Source organism: Monodon monoceros, unplaced genomic scaffold (genome assembly GCF_005190385.1).
Source record: "Monodon monoceros isolate NGI ecotype Baffin Bay Population unplaced genomic scaffold, NGI_Narwhal_1 Super_Scaffold_21, whole genome shotgun sequence".
In the NCBI taxonomy this organism is placed as follows: domain Eukaryota; kingdom Metazoa; phylum Chordata; class Mammalia; order Artiodactyla; family Monodontidae; genus Monodon; species Monodon monoceros.
Window position 1 is genome coordinate 50,823,447 of NW_021703778.1, and position 16,216 is coordinate 50,839,662.

The 16,216-nt window shown below is 39.0% G+C and overlaps 1 protein-coding gene across 1 annotated transcript in view; it reads left to right on the top strand.

The window, feature by feature from the left end:
• The first annotated feature begins 264 nt into the window (after positions 1–264).
• Positions 265–16,216, top strand: part of ASB7 (ankyrin repeat and SOCS box containing 7) — a 46,960-nt gene continuing 31,008 nt past the window's right edge. The window contains exons 1-4 of the mRNA XM_029239467.1: positions 265–754; positions 925–1,019; positions 7,665–7,789; positions 9,685–9,946. Of these exons, the coding sequence (XP_029095300.1) occupies positions 9,736–9,946 (211 nt within the window). The 5' untranslated portion in view covers positions 265–754; positions 925–1,019; positions 7,665–7,789; positions 9,685–9,735. The remainder of the gene's footprint in view (positions 755–924; positions 1,020–7,664; positions 7,790–9,684; positions 9,947–16,216) is intronic.

Sequence of the window (16,216 nt, forward strand, 5' to 3'; positions counted from 1 at the left end):
CGCTTCGAGTCCATCCGCCAGGGGCGGAGCAGCGGAAGCCACGGGGAGGGGGAAGTGACTGAGACCAATCGGAGACGAGTCCTAACCTCGATCGGCACGCCTCCTCTTACTGTCGCGAATGCACAGGCGGCTTTACGGCAGGCAAAGGGTGGGTGCTGCTGGGGTAAGGAGGAGGGAAGGAAGCAACCAACCAACCAAGTCGCCTGCACCCCCCACCCCCACCCACCCCGGACCTAGTTTACGGCTCCGGGCTCAGGCTCCAGTGCGGCCACTGATTGGCTGTTGAAGGCTTGGTCCCATCCCAATGACCCCAAAGTGCTGGAGGGAGGGGGCGGGGGTGGATCAGTGCAAAGTGCATCCCGAAAGCCCCCTGCCTGGATCCCCGGCGGCTGGCACTTCGGACCCTGAATGACCTGGGACCTTGCTGCCCCGAGACCTCCCGTGTCCCCTCGTAGCTGGGAGCCTCCGGCCCGGAGCGCGGCAGCCCCCTGCTCCGAGCCCTCAGACGGGGACTGCCCCCCCACCCGAGCCGGGACTTCCTCCCTGCACCCCTGCCCCGAGGCTGCCCGGCGGCCAGGACCGCCGCCTCCAGTCTGCTCGGCAGTCTGGATGCTAGCCGGGCTGGGGCCGTGAGGCATCGAGGAGGATCAAGAACACCCGTGTCCGGCCCTGCCTGGGCTGTTTCTTCAATGGAGAAGTTGGTGAGTGTGGAGGAGGCTGAAAGAAAGAAGAGAAGCAGCAGCTGAGGAGACAGGTAAAGTCAGTTACCTCCCCTGAGGGGAAGGGGGCTGGCCTGGGAGGGAGGAGAATCACTGCTTCTTCCTGCTTGCCTTTTACCAGTCTCTTCCTCTGCTCCCCCTTCCTCAGAGCCCCCTCCTCCTCGCCCCCGGGGTACTGCACCACTCACAGGTTTCTGATTTCCAGGTTTGAGCTGGCTAGGGGAGGCGAAAGAGCAGGAACGGGGCTGCCCACCCACCAGAGAAGCAGCAGAGAGCCTCTGACCAGCATCCTCCATAAAGGTAATAAGCCAGCCCTCCCCTCCCCCACTGTTTATTCCTGGCCCCTACTCATTAAGCAGTGCTTTATTTTCAGGATGGTTACCTGGGAATGCAACGCTTTCCTGGCTCCCAGTTTCCCAGCAAAAACAAAAACACTGTCCGTGCCCCAATCCTTAACATTTTAATAACTTTTCTTTCCCAGGAACATGTTTTTCCCCTTTCTCTCTGTACAGTGTGTTTCCGTGTTTTGCTTTATCTTTTGGTGCACTGTACCATTTATCCAGCTCAGAGACTTTGAGACCTTTTTGTAGCTCCCCCTGCTCCTCTTACTCTCATAGGATTCCTCAGTTCCTTGTTAATGGCTTGTTAGTTCTGAATGACTCTGCTTTTCAGTTAAACCACAATTTTCTGTTTTCCCCTGTTCTTTCCTATCATCTTTCCTCTACCTCCATCAGAAAATCTTTTGAGTTACCTAACTGACAGGGGTTTGGTAGAGGATGGTACAGTAATAGCTTGAAATTTGTGAGTTTCAGAAAATAATGCGACTTTTTTTTCTCTAGTAAAAAAAAAGTGAATCTGTGTACCTTAGTAGTATGAATGGTATGAAAGCAATACTCCCTCCCGAAGCACTTATGTATAATTAACTCTTTGGGCTTTTGTGTGTTTCTGTGTGACAGATGTGGATGGGCTCTGAAACTCTTATAAAAAGATAAATCGTATTTGTTATACCTCATTTTCTAATACTTATACAACTTTACAGAATATCTTGTTAATCATTTGACAGTCAGGAATTTTAAAACAAAAGAATGTTTTGGTGTGTTTAGAATCTAGGGTTTTATTTTGGCACTCTTCATAAGATTTCTCATTTCAAAACCTTTACAGAGAATTTGTTAAATTGAAATTTAAGCATCTAATTCATGTGATCACATTTCTGCTGCTGTATTTCGTTGCTGCCTCTGAAAATGCACTAAAGGTAGGTTTAGGACATTCATGTAAGTCCTAAAGAGGGGATGTGAACAGGGAAATTATGTAAGAGTTAATTCAGAAGTTAGCCAAATGAATAGCTTCTCCAACATCCAATAGCAGGAGTATAAAGTGACTTGTTAATCTCAGAGTTATTTTAATATCTCAGATTGTTTAGGGAATTTTAGGTACAAAGAAGTACTTAAAATAGCAGAAGTTGTTAGGAAATCTTTGACTTACTCTGTTCTACTGGACTTTCTGCCTTCCAGAAAAGGAAATTAATGTCTTTCCTGATTCTTCTAATTGTCAAGGTACAGCTAAAGAGACTTTTAAGGGGCTCTGAGGGTTTGCATATTCTTGAAACCTGGAACTGGACACCAAAATGAGAGTGTATGCTACTGAATGGGATTTAAAATCAGTATCTACCAATGACTATTACACAGTGAGCATTTAGGGCACCCTTTGTATGTATATGTAGGGTCCACTTCATTTCAGTAAAAGCTAGGTAGAATGCGTCTTTCATTATTTAAATATGTGAATCACTAGAGAAATGCCTAATGATTCCTTTAGAACTTTTAAAAAATGCTAAAATACTTGAAATATGTTTTTAAGGTAAAAATGAATTATGTATTTTTTATTCAGGCCTTCTCAGTTAAATATATTTCTGCTTTAGATTGAACTCTAGCATGTTTTCATTTCTGAGGGATATTATCGCCTGTGCTGAGTCAAGTATGTAAGGTAAAGAGAGGAACACTGCTTTCCTCTGGTTTCCAGTGAGTTCATTCTCATTGCTTAAATAATGTTTCGTTGATCCTCTCAGCTTTTAATGATTTTTCTAAGTTTAAAGAATATATATAAATTGTCAGCATCTGTTCTTAATATTAGCATGATTGAGAGTATTTGGTCTAGATTATGCCAGTCATGTAAAATATTTAATTTAGTACTTCGTTACCAACATCGCCAGTTAGGTAGTTTATCTTTTTCAATCTGGTAGTTAACTTTGTGTTAATTCTGTTGTCAGTCACATGGTTTTGAAAGGAAAAAAAAATTTTAAACACCCAATTTTTTTGGTAACCAAGTAAGATTTATGATCACATAGGAAGAATCACTGATTTTAATTGAAGTGTTGTATTTTGAGTATGCTATGGCCAGTACTTATTTTCTTCATACCTAAAGTGGTGCCATTCACAATTATGACACGTACAATATCTCTTTATTTGATAACACAGAAGTACATACTGTCCCTAAAAAGTCTAAAGTCAGGTAGTTTCTATAAGCATATCTGATACGTGACTTTTAGCGTTTCATTTCATTCTCAACAGAAGGCATGCCTTATGTGGAATGCTTGTCGCATTTCTTACAAACTTAGGTACCGACATGAGGTTGCTAAGGTGGTAATGCCAGACATGGGTTAATGAGATAAAATTGACAAGACTTCATCATTTATAATACTTGTGATTTATGCTTTGAATTGGGTCTGGGTAAGTGAATTACAAAATTTCCTCTATTGCCTTGTCCACGTTTCATGAAATTTGTTGGTCTTTCTGTTAGAACTTAGGAGACTTATAGATTAAGTCTTGCATGATAATAACTCCTTATGTTATTTGGAGGCCCAGTAATTTGAAGGGATACCCTCACTTGTTTTGGAACCTAAACACTAGGGTACTTTGTTGAGTGATACTAAAATAACACTTCTACTTCATTTTGGGTTCCAGGCTCTTAGTTATATGAGTAGACCTCGTTAACATCCATCTCACCCATGTTGCACACTTCGGGCATTGTAGTGTTTCTGCATCCATCTTCCTTCTTAGGACTTGTGAACTATTGGTTTTTTTGTTTTTTGTTTTTTTTTCTCTGCTCAGGGCCAGTATCCTTGGAGTTGCTGATTTTCTTTCCTTTCCAGCCTGTATCTCTGTTTACTCTGCAAAGAAATGCTTATTTCTTCTTTTGAGTAGCAAGCTGTTATCTTGTTTCTAGTTTGTGTGAAATCTGAAAGCACAGTTCTAATGTGTCAATCAAAAAAATGTGTGGCCTTTTAGTGAAAATAATATGTAAAAAGCCATTAATGACTAATCATTTATGTCAAAGGAAACTGGGGACATGTGGGCAAATTTGGTGGAAGTTATATAATTTTAGACAGATCTTAAATATATTTTGTTTTATAGCTATTTTATTCTTTATTCTGTGAATATAGATTTCTTTTAATTATATGAAGCAAAAGGCTTTGGTTGTAACTTAATGAGGTTCACTTGGCATCTATATAGAAATTAGATGGCAACATTTTAATTCCTAAATTTATAGTTTCTAATACGGTCAACAGTATAAAAGCTCGGATGCCTAGATTGTTTTCTTTTGTAAGAAAAGTGTAGAGTAGAAAAGATGAATTCGTAAAATTTAAACACACCATTAACATTGGGCAGTAAAATCTTATCTAAAAGTGATATACATTGGGAAGCAGCTCATTTTGATACATAATTCTGAAGTCTTCCTTGTTAGTATGTTTTTTTTTCTTTTTCTGACTGTGAAACCTAGAATGGGATTTCTAAAGATTGCACCCTCAGAGTTTTAGTCATTCTGAGTCAACTTACATTGTACATATGTTTATTTAGAACATTGCCTCCTTTGCCATATTTTTTTATTTTATAGGTCACTACCATGAGCTATCAGACTTTCAAACTTGCACTTTTTGAGGGGGAATAGACTTTTTTCCATTCTCATCTCTGGGCTTCCTTTGTAGTTTTTAATAGGTAACTTTACCACTGGATATTATATTTACTAAGTTCAATAGTCTTTTTTCCCTGTACTTATACATACATGGATGGTTCTACTCTAGTAAGTACAAACTCTCATAAAATTACACCAGAATGAAATTAACTCGTCTGATGCTTTGAACTATTAGGATATTTTGGTAATAAGTCATTGGCCTTCATAATTTAAGGTATGCAGTTGACAGGGGTCATGTGTGCATGTTATGTGTGTCTATGTGTTTTTTCCCATAAAGACTGAAGCGCTTTTTTGGTTTAAACCTATGGTTATTATTTATAGAGCTTGGTATTGTCAGAAAAGAGAAAAAGGATCTTAACCATTCTAGGAGTATTTGATTCATTTGAAGTATGCAGAACTCTCTATTAAAGTTCTACCCAGGGATAATACCAGTGGCCAAAGCCTAGTAGTATGCCAGGCATGTGTCAGGCACTCAGTAGACTTTCATTTGTCTAATTGAAGCAGACCATGTGGGATTATCACAAGTTACTATATTGTTTGTGCATCTTCCTTATAAGAGAGAAATAGTTGAATCACTTTGACTTTCAACAAAACCTTTCTTGATATTATTAATAAATTAATACCATTTCATATTCTCCTCAACCCCCACCTCACATGTCCTCCCCACCACTCCACTGCATTCATGGAAGTGATGATGGCTATATGGAAAGCAACAACAAGAACAAGGACTCTTAAAGACTCAAGACCGTAGAGCGTTATCTCCACTTTTCTTGGGAGGCAGGGAGTACTGAGGATGCACTTAGAAGTAAGGCATTCAGTGGTGTTCATTCTTGCACTGTAGGTGTAGCTCACATGTGAAGTAATCACATGTTCCTTTGTGGAAATGCTGCAGGCTCATCATTGGAGACATTGGTTTGCATTTTTTATTTTAGTACAGTTCTAGATTTATGGAAAAATTGCGAAGGTAATACAGAATTCCCATATACTGCACACTCACCTTCCCCTAATTAACATCTTATATTAATAGATACGTTTGCCACAATTAATGAACCAGTAATGAACATTCTTATTAACTAAAACCCGTACTGTATTCAGATTACTTTAGTTTTTAACCTAATATCTTTTTTCTGTTCTAGGATCCCATCTAGGATATCACATTCCATTTAGTCGTCTCTTTAGGCTCCTCTTGGCTATGACTGTTTCTCAGACTTCTTTGTTTCCTTGCTTTTGATGACCTTGACATTTTGAAGAGTACTGGTCAGGTATTTTGTGGAATGCCCCTCAATTGGAATTAGTCTGATATTTTCCTCATGATTAGGCTAGGTCTATGGGTTTGGGGGAGAAAGAGCACAGAGGTAAATTGCCATTCTCATCATATCATACTGACAACATGACTTGGCACTCTTGATTTTGACCATGATCACCTGGCTGAGGCAGTGTTTTTCAGGTTTCCCACTGTAAAGTTTCTTCCCCCCTCCCCCATACTATCCTCTTTGAAAGGAAGTCACACTTAAGGAGAGAGGAGTTGTGCTCCCCCTCCTTGAGGGGAGAGAATTTACACAAATTATTTGGAATTTTGCACAGGAGATTTGTTTCTTCTCCCCCTTTTAAAATTTAATTAGTTATTTATATCAATACAGACTTATTGATATTTATTCTGTACTTTGGGTTAGACTCTAATAGTACTTTGACTATCTTCTTGTTCGAATTGTTCCATCTTGGCTATTGAGAGCTCTTTTGGTTGGCTCCTGTGTCCCTTTGACATACCCCCATCATTGCATTTTTCTTGGAGCACTTCCTTGCTTTTTGGCACTGTGAGATGCTCTAGGCTCATCTATATTTCTTGCCCAGTCTTAGAATCAGCCATTTCTGTAAGGATAACTGTGCATTTTTTACAGCTTGCCATGTAGGAGTTGTTCTGATCATGCCTAATTCAGTTAGAAGTGTTAAGCAGAGTTTTAAACCAAATATTATTTATTTCCAAGTGCATGTTTGCAAAGTCTTTGGCCTTCCTTGAAGAAATTTGACAAGGAAAAATAAGGTGTGAAAAGAGGAAAGGTTCAAATTAGACCATACTAATTTGGATTGGTTGAAAATTCTGGTCTGTAGCCACCACCACCTATGACTGTCACTTTTCTCCATAGCTCATCAGGTTGCCAGGCAGCTTGACCATTCCTTGTTTAAGTGATGGAGGGCTTATTAGCACATCCACCCCACTGGGATGGGGTGGCAGTTCTCCCAGTGAGTAATTCCTAGAGGGATTCTGGTGTAATGCATGAAAGTCACTTTGCCTGTGTTCTTAACCTTAACGGAATTCACAGATCTAGGATTTATTTGACATGGAGAAAGATCCCTGTTCTTTTAGTTGTAGAGAATTTTTTCAGAATCCATATGGAGAAGCTGGCAAGACTGTTAATCTTTTACCTAGTTTGGTGTATGCATAAAGGAATAAAAAAGTTTCAAAATTATTAACGTGATGCCTTTTGCATGTATGAAGAACCAGCGTTTAAAGAAAATCTCCTTTTAGTTGTCATAGATTTCATTTTGACCCTGGCCACCTATTGTATTGAATGCAGATATATTCTCATTTTAATTGTTTAGAAAGAGTAAGAAATTTGCGATGTCAATTAAAAAGTAATTCAGTACTGAAAATATATTTTGAATAGAGCAAAAAGAAGAATTTGTGTTTGCATCCAAATTCCAAGTGTGTGATTTATTATTTTCCTTATTCATTAAAAAAAACCCTGCCTTTTTAGAAAAAAAAAATTCCTGAAAATAAGTCATATCCTGTACCACCTTGCGGGTTAATGTAGATTTGAGATCATTTTTTCTAAGCATTGATTTAAGTTCTTTCTTTGCTCTGTAAGTTTGTTGTAAAGTGCTAAAATATAAGCTCATCAAAAGGTAGACTACTCAGGCAGCTATGTTTCTTTATTTTTTTAGAAAATTTCCCATGATTGTTATTTCATTCGTTTTTAGGTTAAGAAAGAGCTCATTGACACTGGAATCTGGACACACTCTGAGCCCCCTACTCACGATGCTGTATGTGCACAATGGTTATTAGGCAATCCACGTATCAGGAAAAGGGGCATTCTTCCCGTAAGGTAAGTGACTGAGGGTCATAGGTCATCTGTGCTGTTCTGGGGGAAAATCCATTTAGCTTTTATTTCTCCTTCAGATCACCTAATTCATACTAAACACAGCACTTGCTAAAAGAAAATCCAGGTTTGTTTTGATATTGTTTGAATCTTTTTCCTTGCATAGTATGCCTTAAGTGCCAAGATGATCATCCCAATTAAAAAAGAAAAATCTGTTAAAGATGATTGTTTTGAGTATATGGTAGTAGTTTCTATTAACTCCTTCTAATGGTCTTCATCTTTCCTTATAATGCTAAAAATAAGCAAAAACCTATTCCAAAAGGATTCTTGGTTTTAAAATTTCTAAGACAAGAGACTTAATTTTAGTGTCAGTTGAAAAAGTAAGTGAAGAGATGGGGGAAATCACGTTTATTAAGAAAACAAATTGTCAGGAACTTTCTAATTTCCCAATTTTCCTTGAGGAGATAGCCTGATATTTTTAAATTACATTACTTAGTAGTGATACTTAGGAGTTTTGTAATAACCATTTTCTATGTATGAAACAAGGTAGGATATGTGATTATACTATTAAGCTGTGATAATATGACCTAAGTTATGACCTAAATTAGGCTTAAGTTGACCTTTGTACAGTCTATAAGGAGAAGTTTTACAAGGTAAACTATTATTGGTAATGAGATTATCCCAAGATGTCTAACCTACATATGAGACCAGAATGTCTTTAAAGGACTTTCACATAATTTTTTATTTTTAGAAATGGAAGCTACTAATTAGGAGGTGAGTTTAATCTATACCTTAAAGTTAGCCCAGATGGAATGGCTTCCTAGAATTATGTAGTTTAAGTTTCTGTATGTATTTAAAAGCTTAAAAATGCACTAAAAAAGTTTTTGTATACACACATATAAGATGTAACTTTTCACCAGTTCAGTTTGGACTTCCCTGTTTGCATGAAGGAGATCTCATTTTACGTTGAGTTTGAGTACACACCTCTTTTGTGACCTATTAGAGAGTGTTGGAATTCTGTATACTGCTTTTACCTTTTTCATGTGGTTAATAAACAGATTGTTTAGATTCCTTTAGTTTTTAAATATTTTGTATGATCTTGCTACTTTGAGTATTTGTAGAATAAAACTTCTGGAAAATGGAAATTAGAAAAGTGCAAAAGAAATGTGGCAGAAAAAGAGTAGTAGTAAATCGTGCCTCAGAGGACATAAAGTGGGGAGGATAGAAAGAGACAGAAACAAAAGGAAAGTAAATATAATCTACACATTTTCCTCTAATTTACTTAAACCCCGCCCACTTCCCCTTCCCCCCAACTTTCCACTCTTTGGGGCTAAAAATAAAATATTGTTGAAATACTTTAGGGGACCAGCCTAAAGGTTTTTGCTTTTTTAAAATCTTAGACTACTCCTCATAGCTGGAGGTCTTTAGTCCTAGTCTATTTGATACTCGATATGTACTCACTGATCTGTGATAGAATCCTTGAATGGTTTATAACTTAAATTTTCCGTGTGCATCAGGTAAATGCGAACTTCTAAGACAAGTACTCATTTGCTTCCTCTGTTGTCACCATCTTCAGCTGCCTAGCATCACTTTCCATTTTACCTAAAGTAAATGTTGTGTTCATTGGTGTTTGCTTTGAGTTTACAAAAGGCTGCAGAAGAAATTTCCTGTTTTGGCATTTTAGGGCTTTATGCCTCACTTTCTTTTTGAAACCTTTTATAATCTTAGGGAAATAACTGAAAGTTTTGGTCAAAACTGATACATGTTAATTTGTTATAGTAGTATGAACTGTCATCACTAAAGTTTACATGATTTAGCAATGGAAACTTCTGTGCTATTTAATGAACACACTGTCAGGTGTCAAGTATTCTAAATTTTATGTATTCTACCTACCCTTCAAGGCTGATCCCTGTGACCTAATGAATCCTTTGTAAAAAGTGGACTCAGCTAGGATGTTACACCACCATTGTCGAAGGAACCCTGAACTCCAGGAAGAGTTGCAGATTCAAGCTGCAGTGGCTGCCGGGGATGTTCACACGGTACGAAAGATGTTAGAACAAGGCTATTCTCCAAATGGCCGGGATGCTAATGGCTGGACCCTGCTTCATTTCTCTGCAGCAAGAGGAAAGGAAAGATGTGTTCGAGTATTTCTAGAACATGGAGGTGAGTTTATTAGAAGCAAACCCTTTTTTCCCAAGGAGAAACTTAAAATGAAATTCTATTTAGTTTAAAATATATGAGTGCTTGTATATATAATTTCTAATGCTTCTTTTTGCTAATACTCGACTTCTTATTCTCTCCTTTGTGAAGATGTGTTAAAATTGTGCTGAGTCTTGTTTAAAACCAGATTGTCTAAAAAATCAGTTTGTTGAATGTGCTTTTTTCCCCTTGTAACTCTAGTTTCTATACAGCCAGATTTTCCCAGATTATTTCAACCAAAAGCAGCCCTTCTTCAGGTTGTCAAGTTGCTTTGTTTCAGAAGCAGAAGTGGCTGTGGTCCCAACAACTGAGAGTTGCTCAAGCTCCCCTTTTGAGACTTGCTCAAGCTAACTGAGCTAACACAGGCCCCCTGATAATACCATGGCCTTCAGGATACCCTACCTTTTGAATTTACCTCTTCATAAAAAAATTTTAGTTGCTTTTATTACTGTTTTAGAGCACTTGCCTTTTCTAGAATTGTACATAGTTTCTAGGTATCCTACAAGATTGGTTAGCTGAGGTCTAATTTTGTGTAAACATATGCAGTTGGAAACTACATTTGACATTTAATGTTTTTGCTTGAAAAACTGTCCATTCCTGTAATTAATAGTAACTAATTGTCTTAAAGTAGTTTACTTTTTTCTCCCATTATATTTTCCCTTAATTTATTTTCCTAAAGATGAACAAGTGTATTTTGTCATTTGTACCCATATTATTTTTGTAAATTATGGTGTAAAACAGCTTGGTTGGGACTCAGGATCCATTATGTACCATTCTAGGGCCTGGATTGCTTATTAACAGTCATTTAGTTCCATTTCTATGGTGTACTTTGTTATAAGACTAGTCAAACTTACTTGCAAACTAATTTGAAGTACAGAAAATGTTAGAAGTCACACAGCTCTCGTTAGGGTCTTGTGAATTATGTGAAGATAGGAATACAAAGGCTATGAGCGTGGACTTACGCAAAGTCCTGCTATACCTGAGACTAGGAATCATCACACATCCAAGTGGCCCTGAAATAAGAATTATATCCCCGAAATAGTTGACTGTTGACAGGACATCACCATTTGCTAGCCTGTGCCTCCTTTGTAGCCATCCTCCATCCCTCCCTGCCACCCTTGCTCATATCTCATTTCACCTTGAAACTTGAAAACCTCAGCTCTGAAGGCAACGAAGGAGAAATGTAAGAGGAATGCCAGGAGAAAGAGCTGAAAAAACTAAGAAGTGGGTGTAGGATCAGAATACTTAAAATTCTGGCAGTGCTTAGTAATATTAAGACCAAGATCAGAACTCACATTTTAAAATTCTACCTAGTCCTGTTACTTTTCTGTTTCTGCCAGCCTTGCTTTTAAAATATTTTAAATATTAATTAAGAAAGAAAGTTCAATGACTCAGGTAATATATGAACTTGTCTCCTTAAAACAAATAAAATACATTTTCAAATAAATTACAAATAAAGCCAAAGTCCCCTTTGGCCAACTCCCAATCCTTATCTGCCTACCCCTGCCCAGACGTAACTCATGGGTATGAGTTTGGTTTGGTCCTTATCTTTCTAGATCATTTCCTAAATGTACTTATAGAAAATATGTCTTATTGTGTTGTGTGTGGTTTTTAGAACATAAATGATATCATACTGACTGTAGTATTCTGCAATTGTTATTTTTTGCTCAGCTGTATATAACTTAAGACTTTTTTAATATTGGGTGGGCAAACTTCTTCTGTAAAAGGCCAGATGGTAAAGATTTGGGGCTTTGCGAGCCCTCCTGTCTCTGTTGCTAACTACTCAACTCTGCCTTTGTAGCATGAAAGCAGCCATAGACAATATGTGGATGAATGAGTGTGGCCATGTGCTGATAAAACTATATTTATAAAAACCAGTGGTGTGCCGGATTCGGCCTCTGGTCCCAGTTTGCTGAATCCTATTTCCTCACCATCCCCCTCTCTCTTTTTGTGTATGTATGTGTGTATAGATATTTTTAACAGCTTTTATTGAGATAGAATTCACATACGTTACAATTCACCCTTTTAAAGTGTACAATTCAGTGGCTTTTAGTGTATTCATAGAGTTGGGCATCCATTACCACAGCCAATTTTAAAACATTTTCATTACCCCAAAAAGGAACCTTGTACCTATTCAGTATTAATACATATAGGTTTACTCTGTTCAACTGCTAGATATAGTATTTATTAGTATGGATATACTATCGTTTGTTTAATCCATTCTTTTTTATTTTTTGAGTGGATGAAATTTTCTCAGTAGGACATTTTATTAAGAAGGTAACACATACATATATATACATGGTTAAAAACAAAACGAAAGGTGATACGGACTGTTCAGTGAGGGGGAGATGTTTGCTCTTCAGCACTGGCCCCTCCTCTCCTTCCCAGAGGCAGTCACTCTTACTGGATTCTTTTGTGTCCCTGCAGAGATAGTCTGTGCATATAAGTGTGCATATTTTCCACCCTCCCATCTTCTAGCCTGCTTCTCTTTTGTTAATCGTCTGTTCTGCATCTTGATTTTTTTTACAAAACAGTTTCTCTAAGTGATAGTTCCTTGTCATTGATTCCATTGTATAGATGTAATTTATTTAAACTTATTCCCCATTGTTGGACATTCTAATTTTTCATTTTTCTGCTTCTAGAAACAGTATTACAGAGAATGTCCTTGACTAATCTTTTTATATATGTGAATTTATCTCTTGGATAATTCCAAGAAGTACAATTGCCACATCAAAGGGTTGTTAGGTTTTGTTGTTGTTGTTGTTGTTTTGATGGATATTGACAAATTGTCCTCCAAAGAAGGTTGTTAATGGCTCTGCCCTTAACCAGGTGGGAGGGTGCCCAGTCCCCTGCCTTTGCCAGGAGTGTATCACTAAGTGGTTTGCTCTTCCTCTGTGTGATTTGCTTGCCTCCGTTTTTCCCGAAAATGACATATGAGTAACAAAGCATTGCAAGACTGGGCTGCTTGCTTGTCTTTTTCTTATGACTTGTAGGAGTTGTTTATGTATTCTCTGCTGTTAGTTATATGTTGCAACAGTCTTCTCCCAGCTTGTAGCTTTTCCACATTGTTGTTTTGCTTGTTTTTTGGGAGCAGAAGTTTGCATTTTAAGTAGGTAAACTGTATTTTTCTTTTGGCTTATGGTTTGTGCTTTTTGTGTCTTGTACATCATACCACAGGGTCATTATTTGCCTATATTTTTTTCTAAAATGTTTCATGGCATTTAGGTCTTTAATCTATACAGAATTGGTTTTGGTGTATAACATGAGGTGGTCAGGTACAATTGCATACATAAAGGTAGCCTAAATCATCCTTTCTTTCCTCATTGTTATGTCTTGCCAACTCAGGTGTAAAGTTTTTATATACACATGGTTCCGTTAGTTCTATTGTCTGTTGTTATATCCCTGGGTCAGTATAATATTGTTGTAAATTATTATTATTCTCTAATAAGTTTTAATATCTGGGGGAGCAAATCTCCTCTCCTTGTTCTTTAAGGATATCTTGGCTATTCTTAGCACTTTACAGTTCCATATAAAATTTTAAAACAACAAAATTACATATTTTGCAGAAGCCCCTCACTTATTCTTGTATAGCACCTTTTACTTCCTCCTTTTACCCTAGTACAATAAGAGATTCAGGGAGTAGTTTTTAATAGCACATTATGTATCAATTTGGAAACACAAATAGGAGAGGAGACCTCCTCCTCCTTGCTCCCGTTGGCCACATGTGATGCTTAGACTTGCTCTGTATTTAGTCTAGGCCTGGCTTCTGATTTCTAGACCAGTGTACCCAGCTGCCTGTTCAGCTTCTCCACAGTTGTGGCTCACAACACAGCGCAGCATGAGCTGCTGCTTTGACCGTGTTCTTTTGCAGTAGATGGCACTACAGCCTATGACTGCTGTGCCAGAAATCTAGAAACCATCCTTCTAAATAGTTGTCAGATCTTTTCACTTCCTTTCATTGGAGGCACTGCCCCACCTTTGGGCAAGGAAACCTTGTTCCTCACCAGGACGGTTATGATGTCTCTTTCGTCCTTGCTTCCAGTCCTGCCCCCTTCCAACCAGTCTCTAAATGGAGTGATCTGTTAAAAATGACAATTAAAATATTTCCTTTTAAAATCCGTCGGTGGTTTCCCACTTCTCTTGGGACAATATTGAGTCCTTAATGTGACCTACACGGCCCTGCAGCGTCTGCTGCTCTGCGATATCTTTCCAGCTTGTCTTTGAGCCGCAGCCCATCTGCGTTCTTTCAGACTCACTGAGCTCAGAGGCGTGTGCCCAGGACCTGCTGGGGTCCCTCTGCTCCCTGCACTGCTGCCACCTTCGCCTGGCTCCTGCCTGCCTCTCCCTCACCTCTCCCTACACTTTCTCAGGGAAGCCTTCCCTTACCATCCGAACTTGGTCAGATCCTTCTATCATGTGATACTATCGGGCTCTGTACCTTTTTATTGTAGTTCCTATCACAAGCATAATAAATTATTTTTGTAGTATTCTATTTAATTCTATTCTTGTTAGTCTGAGGCTTCATGAGGACAGAACCTGTATCTGTACTGTTCTCGATGAGAGAGAGAAAGAGGAAACAAACACCAGTTATCTAAAATAATTGTTCCCCAGCCTTACAGAGACAAGGCTGATCCTTTTCTTTTTTTCTTTTTTTTTTAAAGAAGGTGTTGGGGTAGGAGTTTATTAATTAATTTATTTTGCTGTATTGGGTCTTCATTTGTGTGCGAGGACTTTCTCTAGTTGTGGCAAGCGGGGGCCACTCTTCATCGCGATGCGCGGGCCTCTCCTATCACGGCCTCTCTTGTTGCGGAGCACAGCCTCCAGACGCGCAGGCTCAGTAGTTGTGGCTCACAGGCCCAGTTGCTCCACGGCATATGGGATCTTCCCAGACCACGGCTCGAACCTGTGTTCCCTGCATTAGCAGGCAGACTCTCAACCACTGCGCCACCAGGGAAGCCCCTGATCCTTTTCTTTTTATTAAAAAGTATTGATTGAAAATGGGCCAGGTGGGATTAGAAAAGTCCCTGAATTCATCATACCTGCTCTTTTCCTTAAACCACAGTTTCTTTAAGAGCTTATAAACTTCCAGTTAGATTGATCCCCTCCTGTTAATACGTTTATTTTGTGATGGACATTAAGGTGAAATGCAGTCAAAGATTCAAATATGGGAAAGTGAGCAAAGAAATGCACAAGAAACAAGGGTTCACCTTCCTCTTTCCCTCTCTCCCCTCCCCCACCTCTGAGATAGAATTCATATAAATAGTTAGATGAGGATGAGGTGGCCAGTTGGTCACTTATATTTATTCAGCAAATATTTATTGAGCATGTAACGTATGCCAGGCTCTCTGGCCAGGCCCTGAGATACGGACGTAATCATTGTGCTCGCCTTCTGGCACTTCATAGTTTAGTGGGTGGATGGATTTGTAGCCAACATTTGTTGAGCATAGTGTCAGCCTAATTCCTCACAACTATTCTGTGAGGGTAAGTAGTAATTTTTCCACTGAGAAAACTGAGCCACAGGATGGTAAGTAATTTGCTCACAGTCATTCGCTTCATAAATTGTAGAGCCAGGATTCAAACCCATTGTCTTAATCATGATTCTGTATGACCTGTAAGAAAACAACGCAGTCCCAGCAGAGTGAGCTAAGCGCCGTGTATAAAAGACCACCCCATTTGTTGGGGCAAAGGTGGTGGGAGTGGCATGGAAGACTTACTAGAGAAGGCATGGTTTGCATCAAGGTCTTGAAAGGTGAGGCTGCATGGGGTGCTGGAAGGGTGGAGGTGTGGGGTTCCTTCAAACACAGAAGACACTGAGTAAAGGGCTGAAGAAGAAAGGGAGCATGTTTGGTTTTAGGAACTGAAAAAAATTCAGTATGATTGGAGCATATCTGGTCATTTATTTGGGGGACAGTGGTGAGCCATTTGACAGAGAGGAGTGGGAGAAACAGCTGTGTGTTGTAGAAAGCTCACTGGGTGTAGTATTGGGAGCTTAGTGAAAGGGCCCAAGACCTCAGGCACTGCTGCCTGGTCAGGACTGCAGCCTCATTTCCTTGCACCCCACACGTATTTATTGAGCACTGCTATGTGCCAGGCACTGTTCTGAGGGCTGGGAATACAGTAACAAAATAAAGTCCCTGCTGTCGTGGCACTTACATTTCAGTAGTTGACAGTAAATATATGATATCAAGTCATGAAGAAAAAGGAAGCAGAGAAGGAATAAAGAGGTACAGGCTT